General features: G+C 39.0%; 1 protein-coding gene across 3 annotated transcripts in view; it reads right to left on the bottom strand.

Annotated features, from left to right (window-relative positions):
- Positions 1-348: 348 nt before the first annotated feature.
- The window catches only part of mlphb (melanophilin b), a 35,166-nt gene continuing 17,169 nt past the window's right edge, over positions 349-18,345 (bottom strand). Inside the window, exons 5-15 of one of the 3 annotated variants that reach the window (XM_026377308.1) lie at positions 13,928-13,983; positions 11,582-11,674; positions 10,844-10,985; positions 9,747-9,970; positions 7,716-7,799; positions 6,132-6,428; positions 4,525-4,674; positions 4,371-4,439; positions 3,917-3,965; positions 2,933-3,027; positions 349-1,231 (exon numbers count right to left, since the gene is read on the bottom strand). In XM_026377308.1, the coding sequence (XP_026233093.1) occupies positions 1,205-1,231; positions 2,933-3,027; positions 3,917-3,965; positions 4,371-4,439; positions 4,525-4,674; positions 6,132-6,428; positions 7,716-7,799; positions 9,747-9,970; positions 10,844-10,985; positions 11,582-11,674; positions 13,928-13,983 (1,286 nt within the window). In that variant the 3' untranslated portion in view covers positions 349-1,204. The remainder of the gene's footprint in view (positions 1,232-2,932; positions 3,028-3,916; positions 3,966-4,370; positions 4,440-4,524; positions 4,675-6,131; positions 6,429-7,715; positions 7,800-9,746; positions 9,971-10,843; positions 10,986-11,581; positions 11,675-13,927; positions 13,984-18,345) is intronic. The other 2 variants (XM_026377309.1, XM_026377310.1) reach the window with 2 other exon arrangements.

The following is an 18,345-nucleotide window of genomic DNA, read 5'->3' as shown; positions in this document are numbered from 1 at the left end:
TAAATAAGGGCAGCTGGTTTCTCATTGCAAGACTTACCACTGCTGCTGGTTTGTGTATCAGTGAGAAGGACGACTTTCCCTTGAACAATGAATACAGACTAACGCCACCTGCTGGTATGGAGAGTTCTTTGTTACTGTATGTACTTGTCTCAAGGAACAGAACAATAACAGACCAGGGTAAATGCTATATGAGGGTGCAGACACTGTGTCAGCAACGTAGAGATGCACGATTTGTTGAGTGACATAATGCAAATTTGCTGAAGAGGGAGGAAACAAACAGTGGAGAAAATGTCTGAATCAGTAACATCACAGATTTATCTAGAGGCTAATTAAAAAATGACACCATCATTGTATCTCATAAATATTTTAATAAGATGAATGACATAGAAAACTGCATAACTATTTGTTATGCAGTTTATTGGTTAATACTTAAGCACATACCTTGTAAAGTGGTGTATTTCAAAATGACAAAGGCCATAGGATATAATTTATGTCACTTTCATGCTCATCGGAACATTCAGTGACACTTTTGTGATCGCTTCGGAAGCACACTGCATTTGTTTAGTTTCGCCCTTCATTTATTTACTGTTTTCATGTTCATGTGTCTACGTGTGCACACATTTAATGAGAATCAATTAATCAAATACAAACAAAAAACACAGACTACTCCTTTATCATCCATATGTGTAATGTGTTCAGTTTGAGGTTTTATTCCAAATCCATTACAAACACATATAACTAATCATTAAAACTATATTTGTTAAAGTGTAAATGCTTTTCAATATTAAAACCTACTGTTGTCCTACTTTTAGAACAGGTACCTACCAACTAACTGAATGCAGCACCTAACGTGTTGTTTAAACCTGGAGAACGTTTTTTTTTTTTTGCTTTGCATGTGTGAACAAACCAACACTTCAGGCTAAATGTAGATGTAAATCATATGCACACCTAGCAATGTTAGTGTATATCATGTGTAACTTTATCAGAAACTGTTAAAATGATAAAATAACACAAGACACATCTTAAAATAAGAAAACCAGCCACCAAAACTGAAGCAGTCCTTCCCCAGTTGAAAGAAATGTACTGTAAATAATAAACTCTTTATCTAGACTGAAGTCCATTACAGCTAAATCCCAACTGTAATAACACGACAGAACGCGTTCACCAGAAAAACTGCCCAGTCACATAATGCTCAGCCTCCTTCTCATGAGCCCTGGCTCATTACTGGTTTCTGCAGGGAGAGAGAGACAAAGACAGAGAGAAACAGATCATGATGGACTCTTTCATCAATAATGTGGTGAGCGATCATTTCATGCTTTGATTGGGTTAATTCATTTCTTGTTAGCCATGAAATGATTGGTAGCAACTGAGATGAATAAATGAAAACATGACACCTGCAGGTTTATGATACACGTCTGTGCTTAACCTTGCAAACATGTTAATGACTAGATGTGAGACTGCAAATGATTACTCATTGAAGAGGAATTCAGTCGTGGACTGCTGGAGACTGGATAACGGTCTAATTCCAAGACAGGACCTATGTTGGTGCATCTGGATCACAGATGACTCTGACTATTCAATACTTAATAGGCAGCGATAGACCAACAGAAACAGCCATAGAGCCGACTGAATTAATTCTTCAAAGAACAAAACACATTGAGGTATTTAACATGTTTCTCTCATCAAATTCAACCGGTAAAGGTTCTCACGTCTCTTCCATGCACTGGTTTACCTAAAGTCAGACAAATAAGACAGTACGTAAGTAGAAAAAGTATAAGAATAAATCAACATGGTCAGAAAGAGATTTGATCCTTACCTCTCCCAACACAAGCCAAGTTATTAAGAGCTTCAAGAACCAAATAAAGTGTGAGTGTTGCCAGACAGACATGCAATTCATTGTCTGCAGTGTATTTCTTTATTCACTTAGTGAACAGTAAGAAGCAAAGAAAACAAATTATTTCAAACCACCACGAAGCCTGATTGGAAGCCACACACCGGAAAAAGAAGCCGAAGCTCAGTGTTATTGTGGCACACAGAGTGTGTTTCCAACATCACATCCATTTGGAAAAAAAAACCTTCTTTTACAGGAACAATAATTATTGTTTTGGGAAACTTCTTCACTTTCTTACAAACAGGAGAGAAGACTGATACCACTCTCACAGCTGTATCACATCTGAAGCTAGAGCCAGCAGCCCTTGCACAAAGACTGGAAATATGGAGGAACAGCTAAGTCGCGTTACCACACCCTCAGTCCATTCATTAGCCATATGTGCTTAATCCTGGAGGATTGTGAGGGGGTAGGAGACTGGAGCCAGAGCAGCTGGAGACCTGGGCAGGTCTATCATAGGGCTCACTGACAGCACTTTGGACCCCCAAACTAAAAGTTGAAGTAGGTGTTTGAATCTTTACAGTCTCATGAACGTCATCATGTCCTGATCTCTTACTTTGTGAGCTTTAGGGGTGTTGGTGTGTTGCGTTCAATAAAATTAAATGTAAGAAAAATTCTAACAGCAGGTTTCACATTACCCTAATATTGTCAAGTCTCAACAAATTCAACGGGCATCAGAGACATGCAAGATGAAACTCTGCTGATGTCTTGGAACCTACACATGTATGCCTGAACACCTTAATGCACAAGTACACACAAACATGAGGGTGAAGAGTGGTATCAATCTTCTCATAGGACTTTTCACAAGAAAGTAAATAAGCATAAGACAGGCTATTCATATTAAAAGAACCTGCCATTATGTATGGCCAATAAAGGTTTATCTTATCTTATCTTATCTTATCTTATCTTATCTTATCTTATCTTATCTTATCTTATATTCTCATTTTCTACCATCATCATGTTTGTATGTGTTCTTCTTTCCAAATGGTTGCTGTGTGGAATTGAACTCTACACTGCTCCCAGCACCAGAGAGGGAAGTCATACCGCACAGGTTGCCCTGGTCTTGGGCTTGGCCACTGGGTTCCTCTGTGTCAAGGAGCCCCTGTAGAGGGAGTTCCTCACAAACCTGTCCACCTGGCCTGGAGACAGACAGCATCTACATTGTACATCTATATTCTACAGGCTCCTTTTTAAGCACAGGCAAAGTGTCGGACTACAGTTCACTTTGAAATGAAGTTACACCAGTTACTTCGAATGACAGATTTTCTCAGCTTCTGAGGAAATCTTTCATTTTATCATCCAATTACAGCTTTAGAAACTGAACTGGAGCGGCAGCTGGGGGGGTAAACAATGCAGGTACCCCCACACGCCACGTTGTAAATAGAGACAGGGATGTTTCCATTTCTTAGAGGCCAAGTATCTATTGTATGAAAAACAATGTAGTGGCATTAAAAGATATGTACAGTGCATCAAGTACTCACAGTGCTTAAATTTTCCCCCATTTTGTCATGGTACATTTTAGAAACCTTTATTAGTCCCTCATTGTTGTGTCCAAGGACACCTCCACAAGCAGCTAGGAGAGACGAGGAATCCATCCACTAACCCTGGGGTTTGAGACGACTGCTTTATCACCTGAGCTACTGCAGTCCCATATGAGCATAGTGGCCTACATCATCTGTAAATGGAAAAAGTTTGGAGAAAAAAGGGCCTTTTTTATAGAACTGTGAGGAAAATAATGAATTATATCCATTTTGGAATATGGCTGCCACTTAATAAAATGGGGAAGAAGTTAAGCGCTGTGAAAATCTTCTGGATGCACCGTACCACTTGTAGTATGATATATCAGCATGCTGATGTGAATATGTGCCTTTCAGCTGGGAAAATGAAAGCTGCAGTTCAACAGGACACAGTGTTCACTGGTTCTCAAAACAGATCATCATGTTCTCTAACTTTAACAAGGTTAAGATGTTTTGAGTGAGTCGTGAGTCCCTGGGGATCATGCTCAGGGACAGCAGTGCCGGTTCTTACTTGTGGGAAAGTTGTGGGAAAGTCTTCTTGCTTGGATTGGTATTGCAGACTGGAAAAAAACCAAAGTGGGAGACAAAAGAGGAAGACAAAAAAGAAAAAATGTGACAACGTTGGAAAATATATGGCCTATCAGCTTTTTTGGCATTCTAGATAGCAGAGAGGTTTATCAGAGGCAGGCCTGCTTTGGAGATAGAAGTCATCTGATTGCTTCATTGGGATTTAAAGGGGGGTGGCCAGAGAACTAGAAGTCTTATCCAAGACCACCACCATGTCATTAATTCAACCAGCAGCGCTGAATGTGTCCTTAGAAAAGCACTGCCTCTGAAAACAACCTCGATGAGTGCACTTGTTTGATTTGAAACTACAATGAAGGTATTCAATAAAAGCTCTGATTTTTATAGAATCATTTTAAACAGTTCTGACTCCAATGTGAAATGAAAAAAACAGTTCTTACCTTTTTCTTTTTATCCGCTGGCATGCCAGCAGCGTTCAGAGCAGCAATCCTGTCCTCTATGTAAGAGACCTGGAGGTAAAAGGAAAGAATGTGACTCTTCAAAACGAATGTGACCTGCCAGCTGAGCTTAGCTCGGCTTCTGCTTTTTTCTTACCTCACTCTGGGCGTTCTGGACATCAGCGGCTGTTTGAGCTACTTTGTCCTCAAGTTCGACAAGTAAGGCGGTTGAGCCTCTCAAGTTTGCTTTTGATCCTTCCTCAAGAGGGCGCCCCTTTCCCTCCATACTTGCTGCTGAAAGGTTTATCTACAAGGAAAATATTGCGACCTGAGAGAAGATTCTATGTTGAGCGGAAATCGATCAACTATTATTTGAACAAAAATAGAATGAAGCATTAAAAAAAGTCATTTTTAGGAATGGTAATTGTTAATTTAGCAAATTTTTGAAATGAAATATCTCAGGATGAACTGGAATAACTTTGATGGTGGCTGAGGAAAGATTGCTTTAAACATCAACACGTCTTTGTGAGCATGATTGCATGCTGTTGTTAGCATTTAGTTGGATATGATGATAATAATAATAACAATAATGGACATTGTACCTGTGTCAGCTAGCACAGCTATGGACTCTCAAACCTTTTAGTAGTGGAATCCTTTACTAAGTAAAATAAGTAATGCCCCAATATTAAAGTAATTTGTTATAAGTCAGAATCTTAAATTAAAGTGCACTGGTATTAACAGCAGAAAGCAAAGTCTAAGGCTGAAAAGTAATTCAGCAAAATCTTCATCAACTACTATCAACTACTGTTGTATTACTACACAAACTGTATTGTAAAGTTGGTATCAAATCTGTATGGTACCCACTATTCACAGCATTCAAGTAAGATGGAGGTACAAAGTCTAAATAGTGTCCTCGAAAATTCAGTGAAGTGGAAATATGAAGTACGAACCAGTTCTCATTCCCAGGGAGTAGAATAGTGACTCTTTTTTGCATCTTCTGCTGACACTAAAGTCACTCTTTAGAGTCAGAGTTTGACTCTCCCATGCAGCAGCAGTATTTAGTGGGCAAAAAAGAGCACAGCTCACACTGGACTCGATCTGTCTCCTGTGAGAAATTTTGTCCAACAAGCTTGTGGACCTCACTGTGCAGATATTTGACTGCACACTGCACTGTGTTAATATGTCAGTTGACTGACATCCCTGATGGACATACCTTTAAACTAGAACAATATACTGGTATTATGGCTAATGAATAAGAAATGGCTTTTTGGGTAACAGGGACAATCATGCTGCAAAAGATTTCTTCTCAGGTTTGATTATTATTAGGTTTCAACCATAAAGAAGTGCATTTTCTGCTTCTACCAGCCTTTTGATACTTTTAGTTCTTAAGTCAGCGTGGAGTTTGAACAGGTCTATTGTATAGTGAAGTGAAAAAATATAGCATGACTCACTAGAACACTGTGGTTTTGTTACTGTAAAGAGAAAGAAGTGCAAGTGAAAACAGTTTAGGCAACTTAGCAAAACTCAGGGGGAGTTTTTTATAATCCATTCTCTGGGAGTAATAGTTGCAAAGGAAAAATAAAAGCTAAAGAAGAGTTACCTGATTTATGACTGTTGAATTTCTTTATAGTGGATTTCAGCAGAGGTGGCGTGGAATTTCATGAGCCATGCTTTTTTAAAATAGATCAAGTGCAACAAGCCAGATGTGCAGTATGTATGTTTCTCATTAACTTTCTGGCACTGGTCAGCCAATGATATTTCTACCTTCTGAGACTCAGTCTGCTGCAGCTGCTCCTCCTCGAGTCTGGAGACCACGATGCTGGATCTAGACGTGGATCTGGTAGGTAATCTGGAAGGCTTGGCCTCCCTCTCTGGGCTCTTCCATGCTGGGATTTCTTGAGGGTATGGGAGCTTGTTGGATTCCTCCTCGTCATCAGAGGTCAGGCTTTTGTCGCTAATGTTGTCCGTCATCTCGTGGAGCTTCTGTCGGAGCTGCTGCTCTTCTAGGTCCACGTCCTCCCACTGAGGTATAGGAGAGGTGCTGCTTGGACTCGGAGGAGTCTGGTCAGTGTGTGCAGAACAGAACAGAGATTGTGAACTATGACATTGGTTGACACTTTGCATTTTACACTTTTAAAGCTTGATTGTCAACCTGGTGGGAAATTTTAGATGGTAACTGTTACTAACTGTAACTGTTTTCTCTTATGGTTGCACTCATCTTCTCACACAGTCCAATGGCAGAGTGCTTTCGTGGCCTAGCACACTCATAATGTAATCAGAGTTCTGATTGGATTCTGGATAAGGACTTTGCTGATTATTCCCCATCTCTCTTTTGCCCTTAATTTCCTGTGAGTTCTTTACTGCCCATTATCCCATAGAGCCCCAAAGAATACTTTGCTTGTGAAACACCCCCTCCTAAACCTGCACATGTTGAGCTCTAGTAGGTTTCTACATACACTGTATAGACCTGAGGTGTTTTTGGGGTCTTATTCCCTCAGTTCTCGAGTCTTTCAATTAGTAAACATACAGTATATGGGCAAGAACAAAACTCTAGAGGCCTAGGAACAGTAACTAAGGGAGGTGGAACAGTCAGTTTCCTGCAGATTTTGATAAACTCATGGCTTCCTCACACGCATCGATGAAGCAATGAGAACTCTCCTGTTACTATACGTAATAGATAGCTGGAACATATTAACACAGATGTGTTTTATGCAGACTGTGCTTTGCCAAATCTGAACGCAAATAGTCTGAAGCTGCAGTTCTCCACAACAGAGAAGATAAGCATGATTCAAATCAGATATAATCAGATATTGCCCTCATTTGAAGCTGGGCAATCACTAATTAGTGGGAGTGCTTAAGTTTTGTGTTAGTTTACAGCTGTTTTTTGTGGCGCGGCTCCGTCTCTGATGACACTGGTGTGGATTTCAGAGCTCATTTCCCAATTACAAACAGACGCTAACTCCACATGAGACACAGATGATGAATATGGGTAACTGAGAGTCCATGTTTGTTAGCACAATGCAAAGCTACCTCTTTTTGACCATTCTGATGCTTAAACCTGCATCACTTTATTTTTTGAGAACAGATTAACAAACACGGAACAGCATCTGGATTAATCTAGAGTCACATCTCTGTCCACTTGATGAATATAAAATAAGATAAACTTTATTAATCCCCGAATAGAAATTCAGGAAATTTCTTTGTGTTACTGTTTCTTTGTGTTTGCCACGTCCTGATAAACCGGGTCCACAAACAAGTTCCATACAGCTAGAAGGAGGTATTAATGGTGATTTAATGATCCAGATTAGGATGATAATTTGGCTGATTTGTGACCTTTAATGAATTTACCTGGTCGTATGATGAGCTGACCTTCTGTTCTAAGTGGTTCAAGAAAGTCTCAATGGCTGACATGCGCCTGTCCAAGTCAGTGATCTGAAAAAAAGATAAGGGGAGCCAGGGAAACAAGAAGTCAGATGACAAAGACAAGATATGGATAGTGGAGTGGTGAGATTGAATCCCGGCGTTTGAATCCCTGTGGTCTATTTCCAATGGTTTGGTTAAAGGTCGGCTGAATGTAAATGTAAGAAAGTGGGATCAACAGATTGAAAGTGTATAATATTAACAAAGAGCTTTTCTGTGTGAAATGTACCAAACATTACCAGACTTGGAGGAAACTAACAACAACAAATAAGACGATGGACGATGAGTCATAATGAAATGATTATTTTTTTTACCATCTGTGCAGAGGAAGAGTCACATTTAAGGCAGGAAGTCAAGCAGACAGAGATCTCTTTGATGTGAGAGGGACTTTCTTGCCTTGAGTTGTGCTTTTCAGTCACCAGTTCTTCTCAGAGTACAGTACAAATCCTGAGCCTTACAGACCCAAACCCTATACCTATAGTGTTACCTAAACATAAGTGCAATCATTCAATTCATTAGTTTAGGTCTGAAAAGTCAGTTTTAGTTGTTGCTCTTATCAAACTATATCCACAGTAAATGTTAAAGAAATGATCTCTTAAGTTTTAACTTTGATGGTAGCTTATCTTTCACAATCCTTCGTTAAAGAGATGTCGTTATATTTCTCCGCTCATTTATTAAGATTTCACCTTCACTCGTCTGCATATTAAAAACTTACTGCTGTTTACTATTTCCGCCCTACATGTGCCCTGGATCTGTACAGACAGTCTGCGCTTGTTGACTCATCCTGATGTCTTGTCCACAGACATCATCAAATTACATAATGTCATTTGAGTTTAAACTGGAGTTGCTGTCTCCAGCGATGTCATCTGACTGAGCTTGGAACAGCCTTGATATTGAAAAATATCACGGCTGGTTTTGATGTCTGACAGGCACGTGTCTGAGCTGAATGTTTGCTTCAGTATCCTGTTTGTGTCTACCAGTGTCGCCCAGCTGTGACACAACATACAAATGGTGGAAATGGGTACAGGGTCTGATAACACTAACCCTTTTGCTGCCTTGGCTACCTTCCACTGCAGAGCTCGCTCTTTTCCTTTTTTCATATCCCTTATCTGTAAATAACTATACAGAGCAACTTTTGATATAGTAAAATTTATACACGACTATAATTTTACATTAACTTTAAGAATGTATCTCAGTCAAGTCAAACACACATCAAACACACACATCAAATTGAAACCAGAGGTCACACGAGGACATTTGTAGTCTTATTGATTCTTGACAGCTGTAAGAAAATCAGCCAAACTATCGGTAAACAAAGTCTGTTTTGTATCTGCACTGCATGAACAAACTAGCAACAGTTGTTGTGATCTTTTCCAGGGACTGGGTTGTATACTTACACATAAATAGACACTGATGTAATGTATGTATCCTCCTTCTGATCTAGCAGCTGTCTCCCCTACATCACTATCACTTAACGTGTCAGTCTGAGGAACTTGTATGTGTGTGTTAGAGTTTAAGCGTACACTACTAGAAAGGTTTGAAATACAGGCAGCAACTGTTGTGGAGATCACACTGTATGTATGACTTTCTTTCTCATACATTCCAAACAAAGCAGCATAAAGTTTAGTTTTAGATTTCTTAGCCAAAAAGTCATACATACGTAACATTAAACTTTTATTAACCATCATTAAAAGACATCTGACTTATATTTATGTCCATAAAGTTGACTGAATTTCTGGGTGTCTGGATACAGTATGTCCTATTATGTGTGGCATGCAGGCAAAACGTATGATAATACTAAAATATTTTTCCCAACCCACAGAATAATAAACTTTAATTTATGTTTTGCAGCATAAAAAAACATCAAAAATGGATTTATGAGCTGGGGCCAAGAGAATGTAATGAACTAAGGATTTATTATGATGTTTGAAAGATATTAATATGAAACATATTAAAGACCTGTGGGGTGGGGTTGACTGAGTTCAGGCTCTCCTGAGAAGTGTGGCTGCAGGGGACAAGATGGGACTGGCTGTGGTCATTCTCCTCCTCAGAGTCATCAGGGCCGGCCATATAGCTGCTACCACCCCGGGGGCCCGCTGCACTTCCACTGCCATATGAGGAGTAACTGAGTCGGGAGATGGAGCGAGATGGAAGAGTCCGGTTGTCTGAGTACACAAACTCATCTAGAACAAAATGAGTGTATGACAAATAAAGTGAGCAATATTGTTTTGACTCTTTTTCTGTTTCTAGAAATGAACCTTATCACTAGATTGATTATCCGATTTAGAGTACAGAGCTGACTTGGGTGGATGGTGGGTGTACAAAAGGCATAACTAGAGAGACTCACACTAGAGAGTGTGTGGTTAAGTTTAGGCAAAAAAGCACTTTGGTCTGCATTTCCTAAATTACTGTAATTTTTAACAATCTTCATACAGACACTGAAAACAAACAAGGAATTCCCTCTACTCACACGTAATTATCATCAGCCTGCAGCTTGCATATTTGTCTGTAGATCTCTGTTGTTGTCCAAACATGATGAAAACACATCAGCCAGACACAGCACTCTATCACTTCATTTCAAAGAATTTTTTGACTATTACACTAAGTGTTCTAAATCATCATTATTTTGTGTAGTGGTTTGAAGGAAGTCAGTCAACTGCACATTGGTGAGCTCTCTGGTAAAAGGTATAAAGACAAAAATAAAATCTGAAATTCTCAACCTCCTCTCAAACATCCTAAACATCTTCACTGTACAGCAAGGCAAACAAATTGGCTTTGCCGTTCCAGTACCTTTAAAGGGAACTGTAGAGACCTCCTTTAACATTTGTGGAGTAGATTTGGTGAAATATGTGACCTAATTTACGATTAAAGACAGAAAAACAGAGACTTTTTTTGCTGACGACTGGCCTGGTTATGTGTAATTACTTAATGCTTATAAAGCACAGGAAGTAACTTTATTTACTAAATATACTTCCAACTCCTTAAGTTCACTTAATATCTTGCATTTGTCACAGTTTGCTGTTACTTCAGTGAATCTGAGACTCTTCTTTATTTACCTTGCTGTGGAGCTATTTCCATTTCAAGACCTTTGTGCTCCTCCCTCCAGATCTGGTGGAAAATAGAGGCCATATCAGCCTCAGAAAGCATTGACTCCCTCGCACCTACATCCATGACTATGATGTCATTGCAGCCTGGGGCCTGGAACAGAGATAGAGAAGAGATGAGTGAGTGTTACGAACAAAGCCCAGTACCACTGAGGTTGTCACAAATGTACAGCATGCATCAATAAAACAAGGGTAAGAAATTCTAATTTTATTCAGATCATAAGAGAAGTGGTTAGCTTATTGTCTTTACATCAACTGTATATTTAGAGAACTGATTGTTACTACTTATAATAAACTCACTGATGGTGGCAAAGTGGGATACATCAGTGCACCTAGCTCAAGTAATGGCACAGCAATGAATAGTGTTACACTGCTCAATTGTGATAAACGTTATGATAGAAATAAATTCCATGTGAGGTTACTCATTGGCTGTTTTAGTGGCATTAGTCTGGTGTGTGTATAAATGCACATTTGGATGTAGTCTGCACAATGAGTGTATTTTTGCTAGTTAGGACAAAGAATAATGACAGTGTTATATTGTCTCATCAAACTAGACGGTGATTGGCAAAGGAGAAGGACAGATACAGGCTAAAGAGGAGACAGACGGGGTGGGCTGGGGGGCTTGTATGAAGACATGCACATAGGTTTGGCTTGGAAAAAACTAACTGTGGTTAGTTGTCCAACTTCTACCTGATTTGACCATCTTCTTGACCTGGTGGAGCAGTCACAGCCCAGACCAAAATCAAAGGGGTCGACAGTCAGACGCCTTTTGGCTTTTTTTATCTTTGGGCAGCAGAGAGGGAAACACCACCACCGACAGAGATGCAAGGATACAAAGTTAACAGAGGAGAATGAAAATAAAAAGGTAAAATGAGCAACAAACACACAGCGAATTCTCAAGTTGTGACTGCATTTCCTTTCCTCATTGTCAGACACGACAAATGTCCTGGCTCCTTGTAAAAAAACATGCCAACAATCAGCACATTGTTTTGTATGTAACCTGGGCACTCATACCAGCATACAAAGTTGTGAGGGCTCACAGTTATTTAGACTCTTAGCTATCCCTCTCAGTGAGATGTCTGATTGGTCTCCTTTTCTTTCAGTATGACAAAGATCCCAAGTATACAGCCAAAGTCATAAACATCTTTCTTCAGTGACGCAAAGTCCTGCAAAACATCAACACAAAAACTAGGGCAAGTTCTGCAAGAAGCTTGGAACAATCTACCTGCCAAGAACTTTTTTAAAGGGTAAAGGTGGTGAAAGCAAACACAGATTTGATTATATTCTGTTTGCTGCCATTTGTATTCATTGATAAATGAAATAAAAAACTAAGTAATGGTGCTTAGTTTTGAGTGCATCTTCACTTTACATTTTTGACATAGGTTTTTTTTTTTGTTTTTGAGCATTCAGAAAATGTCTTTAGGACAGTGGTACAATAAAAATTGTTAAATGACCTTATGGCTTTTTCAAAGGTACATATCTTTTTCAGACAATCTGGATTCTGAGCTGTGACTTGAATGTAATGTTTTTTTCATGAAAGGGACAAACTGTGTGTGGCCTAAAAAGAGAGGGAAAGGGAGTGAAACACATATTCAACTATTTTATTGATATAATCTCCACTCTACCCAAGACTCCATGAGCAGGACACTAAACCCCATCTCTGAAAACACCTGTACTTGCTCTACAGTTTCAGTTTTCAGTTGGGAAAAATTATAGGTAAGGTTCCTTTAAGTTTCAAAGTGCAATTCTCTATTTCGAACAGTAGAGGACACTCTATCTAAATAAAAATCTACCCAGGGATGAAGCATGGAGCACACTTGGTCTTCTTACAGACAGTCTTTTCTTTAAAACAAGAATTAAAAGTCTATCGCTGAAGATCTATAAATACATAAATAATCAGCAGTCACATTCGAACCAAAGTCACAGTGTCCAGAAACCCTGCAGAGCCTAAGAGGCCTGTCAACATTTGTTCTACTCTGCAGCCACTGCAGTGATTGAAAATAAACTACACTTAGCTCCTACGTTACACAGAGAATGTGGTTGAAACAATAGCAGTCTTGGTTTTATGACAAATTCCAGTGGACTCAGTTTCCCCTTTTTACAACCTCACGACTCGATCCAGAGGTCCTTTCAACTCTGCTCACAATATTTTATGTTTGACAGTCTGGTAGTTACACACAATACACATCAGCCAGTACTGGTCAGACCGTGTCTAACCTCAGTCGTCACTAGCGGTCAACGTACTCCAGTTGTTTGTAAGAACTGGGTTAGATCATATAGATAACCCCTAAATGTCTCTGCTTTTCAACAGAGGAAGGACCTGTCAGCATGACAAAGATCAGGGCTGAAAGTGTGGGAGTCTTGTAAACACTCTGTAGTTTCAAAGGTTGTATGCAAAATGCTGATTTGATCCTGAATTCAGTTTGTGTGTGTTGCACTTTGTTGAGCTTTGGTTCAATAAAACACTAAACTTTTTAAAATTTAGTGACCAGAATTATTGATGTTCTGCTGTCAGAGAACAAATGAATATAAACTTTTTTTGTGTATACCCTTGAATGCCTTCTGCTGCCCATAAACTCACTAAAACCTCTGCACCTACAAAATGACTGCATAAATACAAGTGGCAAGAAAAAGTATGTATATGGTTTTCTGCATTAATTTGTCATAAAAGCTGTTCTGATCTTCATCTAAGTCAAAAGTATTAATAAATATAGTGTGCAAAAGAATAAGATCTTTCATGTCTTTATTGAGAACAACTACAAAAACCTCAGATAGTGGAAAAAGTATGTGAACCCTTGGAATTAATAACTTCAACCAGACACTTCCTGTAGCTGTGGATCAGACCTGCACATTGTTCAGAAGGAAGTCTAGGCTCTAACTACAAGGTAGATTTCGTTTTTCTGAAGCCATTCTGTAGTGCTGTGTGTTCAGCACTACAGAATGTGAAGATCAGTTAACATTTTATGACAAATTAATGCAAAAAAACATTCCAAAAGGTTCACATACTTTTTCTTGCCACTGTATGTGTTACTGTACCTCTTTGTAGTGCTGGAAATCTGTTGCATCCATGCTGTGCTCCTCATATTCATTTGCTGATAAGAAAAGAAGACATGTTGTTAATATGATGTCTGGAAACATTTGCAGTGCACAAATGAAATTGTGATCATTTTCTTGATTAAAGAGCAGCTATATCACACTTAGCCTAATGACTTCTGTCTTTACTCCAAAATGCACATTAAACACTCCTGTCTGACAAGGAGGCAAAACATACATACAGTAAACTAACAGAAATAATATGCCACTAACTTCTTTTTCTTATCTTTATTCTCTCTGACTAAAATGTCCCAAGCTTTTTTCTTGTACTTTTGAAATGCCAATGTGAATAAAAGCCAGACCAGCATTGACTGTGCCAGCCTAAACAGAACCTTCTGGTCTATTCCCAAACCACTGTACCCACTGACATTCACAACTGTGTACATCTAATAATTTATGTACACAGCATGTTTTGTTTGGATTTACCATCATAAATAATCCCACAATATGTTATTATGAGCAGAGTAGCACCATGATAGCTATGAACCATGAACATGAACATAACATACTCTCTAAGGAGGACCACACACATGGCCGGATTAACCTTCAACTGGGCACCAGGGTGAAGAACATGTGCCTGCTCAAATTAATCCATTTGTGATCATATTGTGAAACACAATATGTGTTCTACTTTACTTCGAAATGTAAAGCAGGCAAATTTGACATGCATAAATGCATAATGTACATAGAGTCTTTAAAACCCATAGGATTAGAAAACCTTGTAAGCCAGTTGTAAGACTGCAGGAACTGAAAGTGATATGTTTTTGTGTTATGACCAGAGACATAGCGAGGATTTTAAACATATAGGGGCTAATGAGGGTAAATATAAACCTTAATTTGGCGTATGATACTTACATAGTCAGGGTATATTCATACAGATGTTTGCTGTGTGAAAAACACAGCCTCATTCTTTTAAATAGGGAAAGCACGCTGACAGAGTGGAGTGGTCGTTCAAAAAGATGCAATTGTATATGGCCAGTTGAACCTACCTCCCCCTTTTCTGCTATGTGTTATTGTCTGATAAGGCATTGCATTGGCCAGTCACATACATACAAGTGCACAGTACTGGTGGATTACTTCGTAATGTGAATGCTGGATGTCTGATGTTGGCCTCAAAATCCCCATGACAAAAGACACAGTTGTCGCTGTGCAGAGCTGGGAATTCCTGTCTGTGAGTACTACAAACAACTTCTTTTCATGCAGTCGAAATGTCTGTTGGCATTTTAGCTCAAAGCACTGTTTACCCAAGTACAGCCCTAAAGGTCCACTGTACCCACATTGACTTTGCTAAGATATATTACCAAACTGTAACAAAGACTCAGTCCAACCACTATCTTAACAACTTTTCCTGTTAAGAGTTGCGGGGTCGCCGGAGCCAATCCAAGCTGTCACTGGGTGAGAGGCAGGGTACACTCACACCAGTCTATCACAGTCATCACAGAGACAGACAAACATTCACACTCACATTCACACCTATGGGCAATTTAGAGTAACCAGTTAACCCTAACTACATTTCTTTGGCCTGTGGGAGGAAGTTGCAGTACCCAAAGGAAAATAAGCTTTTAAACTTTTAGCTGTGAGGTGACAGTATTAACCACTACACCACTGTACCACCCGCTCAGAGGACTCAACTATGTCAAAGTAAAACAATATATCTGCCTGTTAACTACAGCTAAACTTTCTTAATGTGCATTTAGTTCAGTGTATGAATTATGAACCTCAGGTGTGCTCTGTGTGTGCTCATGGGCCTCTAGAAAATAAAATTCAGGTAAGACAACATGCCATATTTGTATTTAATTCCAATTTTGTGTAACAGGTCTTTGAACCTAACTGATTGTTTTAATTACCTTCCTAATGAGTTTTTGGTAATTAATGGTAATGCCATTCATTACGTACAACAAGTAATTCAGCAAACGGAGATCATTTAGGTAGTCCCTACTTTCCACATAAAATAATAATCAGAAGCACAAGCAGCAGTAACAATTACGCTGAGGAGCCAAGTTTAAAGTTAGCCAACTGAGTTAAACTCTTTTTTATGCAACATATGGGAACAAAGACTCTATTGTAAGCATCAGTGTTAAAGTTTCCCTATGAGCACAAAATACTGTACAATAGGATGACACCCTCTGAGCTCTGGGGGCCCAACGGACCACAGCAGAATACACACAGTGAAAAGACAGCTGAACAAGAAATGTTCAGTCATGCATGTTGAATTTAATCCAGGTGGTCACATGAATCTCTACATGTGGAGAGCTCCTGCTCATTATAAACACAATGCATCTGTTAACATGCATATTTATAATCACGCGTCATACATACATCTGGCATCTGTACACACTTTATGTATTCTACTTTTAATACATGACAAGAAGGGTTTGTTCCCCTCCTCTTTCTGTCTCTCTCTGTTTGGTCTCTGGAGCCCTGCAGAACTGGTTCCTTCGATTCCAGGCACAGAATGGGAGACATGTGACTGGATGATCACAAGGGCCGCAGGGTAAAGCCAACCAACCAACTCTCTCTGTATCCCTTCCCAAAATTCTCGAGGGTGAATCAGCATAAGCAGTAACAGGAGTCCTGGCTATCTCCTCATAGCATTCATTTATTTCCTGATGCTATGATCTCACTTGGAGACTTACTGTGTGTAATAATGCTAAAAGCTAATATACAGCATGCTTTAAGGGCCGTTGTTTTATATGCTCTTCAGAATGAGGGTGAAAGGTGCTGGAAAGGTTTTGATGAAGCTTCATACCATCACCACATCAGACTTTAAACATGAGGAGCTAACATAAACAAGGCTTTTCACCAAATTAGCATCTGTGGTAATAATTTCCCCTAAGTTACAGCAAACTGTGGATATGTCCCTCAAGACAGATTTTCTGCAAGCCCACTGGTCAGCTAAAGACAAAAACCCTGACACTGGAGGACAGCTGTGAGAAGCCAGAGCAGTAAAAACAGCAAAGATGGAAAAGATTAAACCCTTGTGACATTTCTGGAAACCTAATTATGATTGCTGACTATCTGAAAAAGGAAAGGAAACAGTCTTGTGACTCAGTGTCACAAAAATGAAGGATCTCATAGACAGATGTGATGGCAAATTAAAGAAAAATACACATTAAGTGTGGTGGCAGGATAGACAGCAAACATGCAAAACTACCTTCAAAGACGCACAATCGCTTTGATGACTTTTTTTCACTGTCTGACGTTTTGGCACTAGCATGTTGCAGTAAGACCTGGTTGTTAGGATAGTCTGAATTCTCTAGTGTCAAACTATTTATTTACCTTTTCACTTTCCTTATATTTCTGTTTCTAGATTTCTAGATTAGGGTTTAAAATACTTCTATATCACATAAAGTGATTTGATATGTCCGCATATGCAATAACATCTGCACTGCATAACTGTTAAAATGTTTGTGACTCTTTGGAAGCTTTTTTGCTTGTTGGCCGCTTTCAATTATTAGGACAACTTGTGCAGTAGCACACGTCCCCAGAGTGTGTTTTCTACACACACTGTTCTGGAAAGGTGTTGGACCACCACAACCTGCTGGAGCATGTTTTTAATGAAAGTGTGAACAAACCAAATCACATTTTTCCGAACCTTTCAGATCTGGACCATTTTTGTAGGTCATCCTAGAGGTGATTTATATCTTATTTCTGACAATAAAAGTATAAAAAATGTAAAAGGCCAACTTGGCTGACTGACTTCCTGTGGTTTGGTATTGCATATATTTAAATGTTACTAAACTTCCTTCTGCGATCCTGGTATTAACTCTGCTTGTAGCTAAAAACTCAATAATTTCACTTGGTTTCTAACACTATAGAGGTCTGTAGTCTAAAAGCATAGGAATGAAACTAAAAATTGCTGAAGTTATATAGACTAGACATAGACTTTGTTATATATGAAATAATGCATGTATCTGGCTTGTACCTTTAAATGACATTCCTTCATTTAGTGTTTTTTTTAATATGGTTGCAAAAAAGTAAGCTCTTGTAGGGATACGATTTCTTAACTTTAATAACTTCTAATTTGTTGTGCATCGGGTTTATAAGCTGTTTGCCTTCCAAAAAAAAAAAATTCATTTTGACCCAACTGAAAAACAAAGTACTTGTTGGAGTGTGGTTCCAAAGGCTGATACATATTTTCCATGCTGTGGCAGTACATTATTCAGCTGCTGCAGAAGCTCCTCAAAGCCTTTCAGTTATTGGGGATTTCTTGTAGTAAGCTAAGACTTTGGGCAATACTCTGCAGCTCTGCATTGTAAAGAAATGACTAGAATAGATGGAAATTTGTTAAGGCTATCCCTTTAAAGTAACCTTCACAAGAGACCTGACATTGTACAATGTCCTTTGTTTGGCTTAACTAT

This window comes from Anabas testudineus, chromosome 21 (assembly GCF_900324465.2).
Source record: "Anabas testudineus chromosome 21, fAnaTes1.2, whole genome shotgun sequence".
Classification (NCBI taxonomy): domain Eukaryota; kingdom Metazoa; phylum Chordata; class Actinopteri; order Anabantiformes; family Anabantidae; genus Anabas; species Anabas testudineus.
This window is presented reverse-complemented; position numbering and strand designations above follow the sequence as displayed.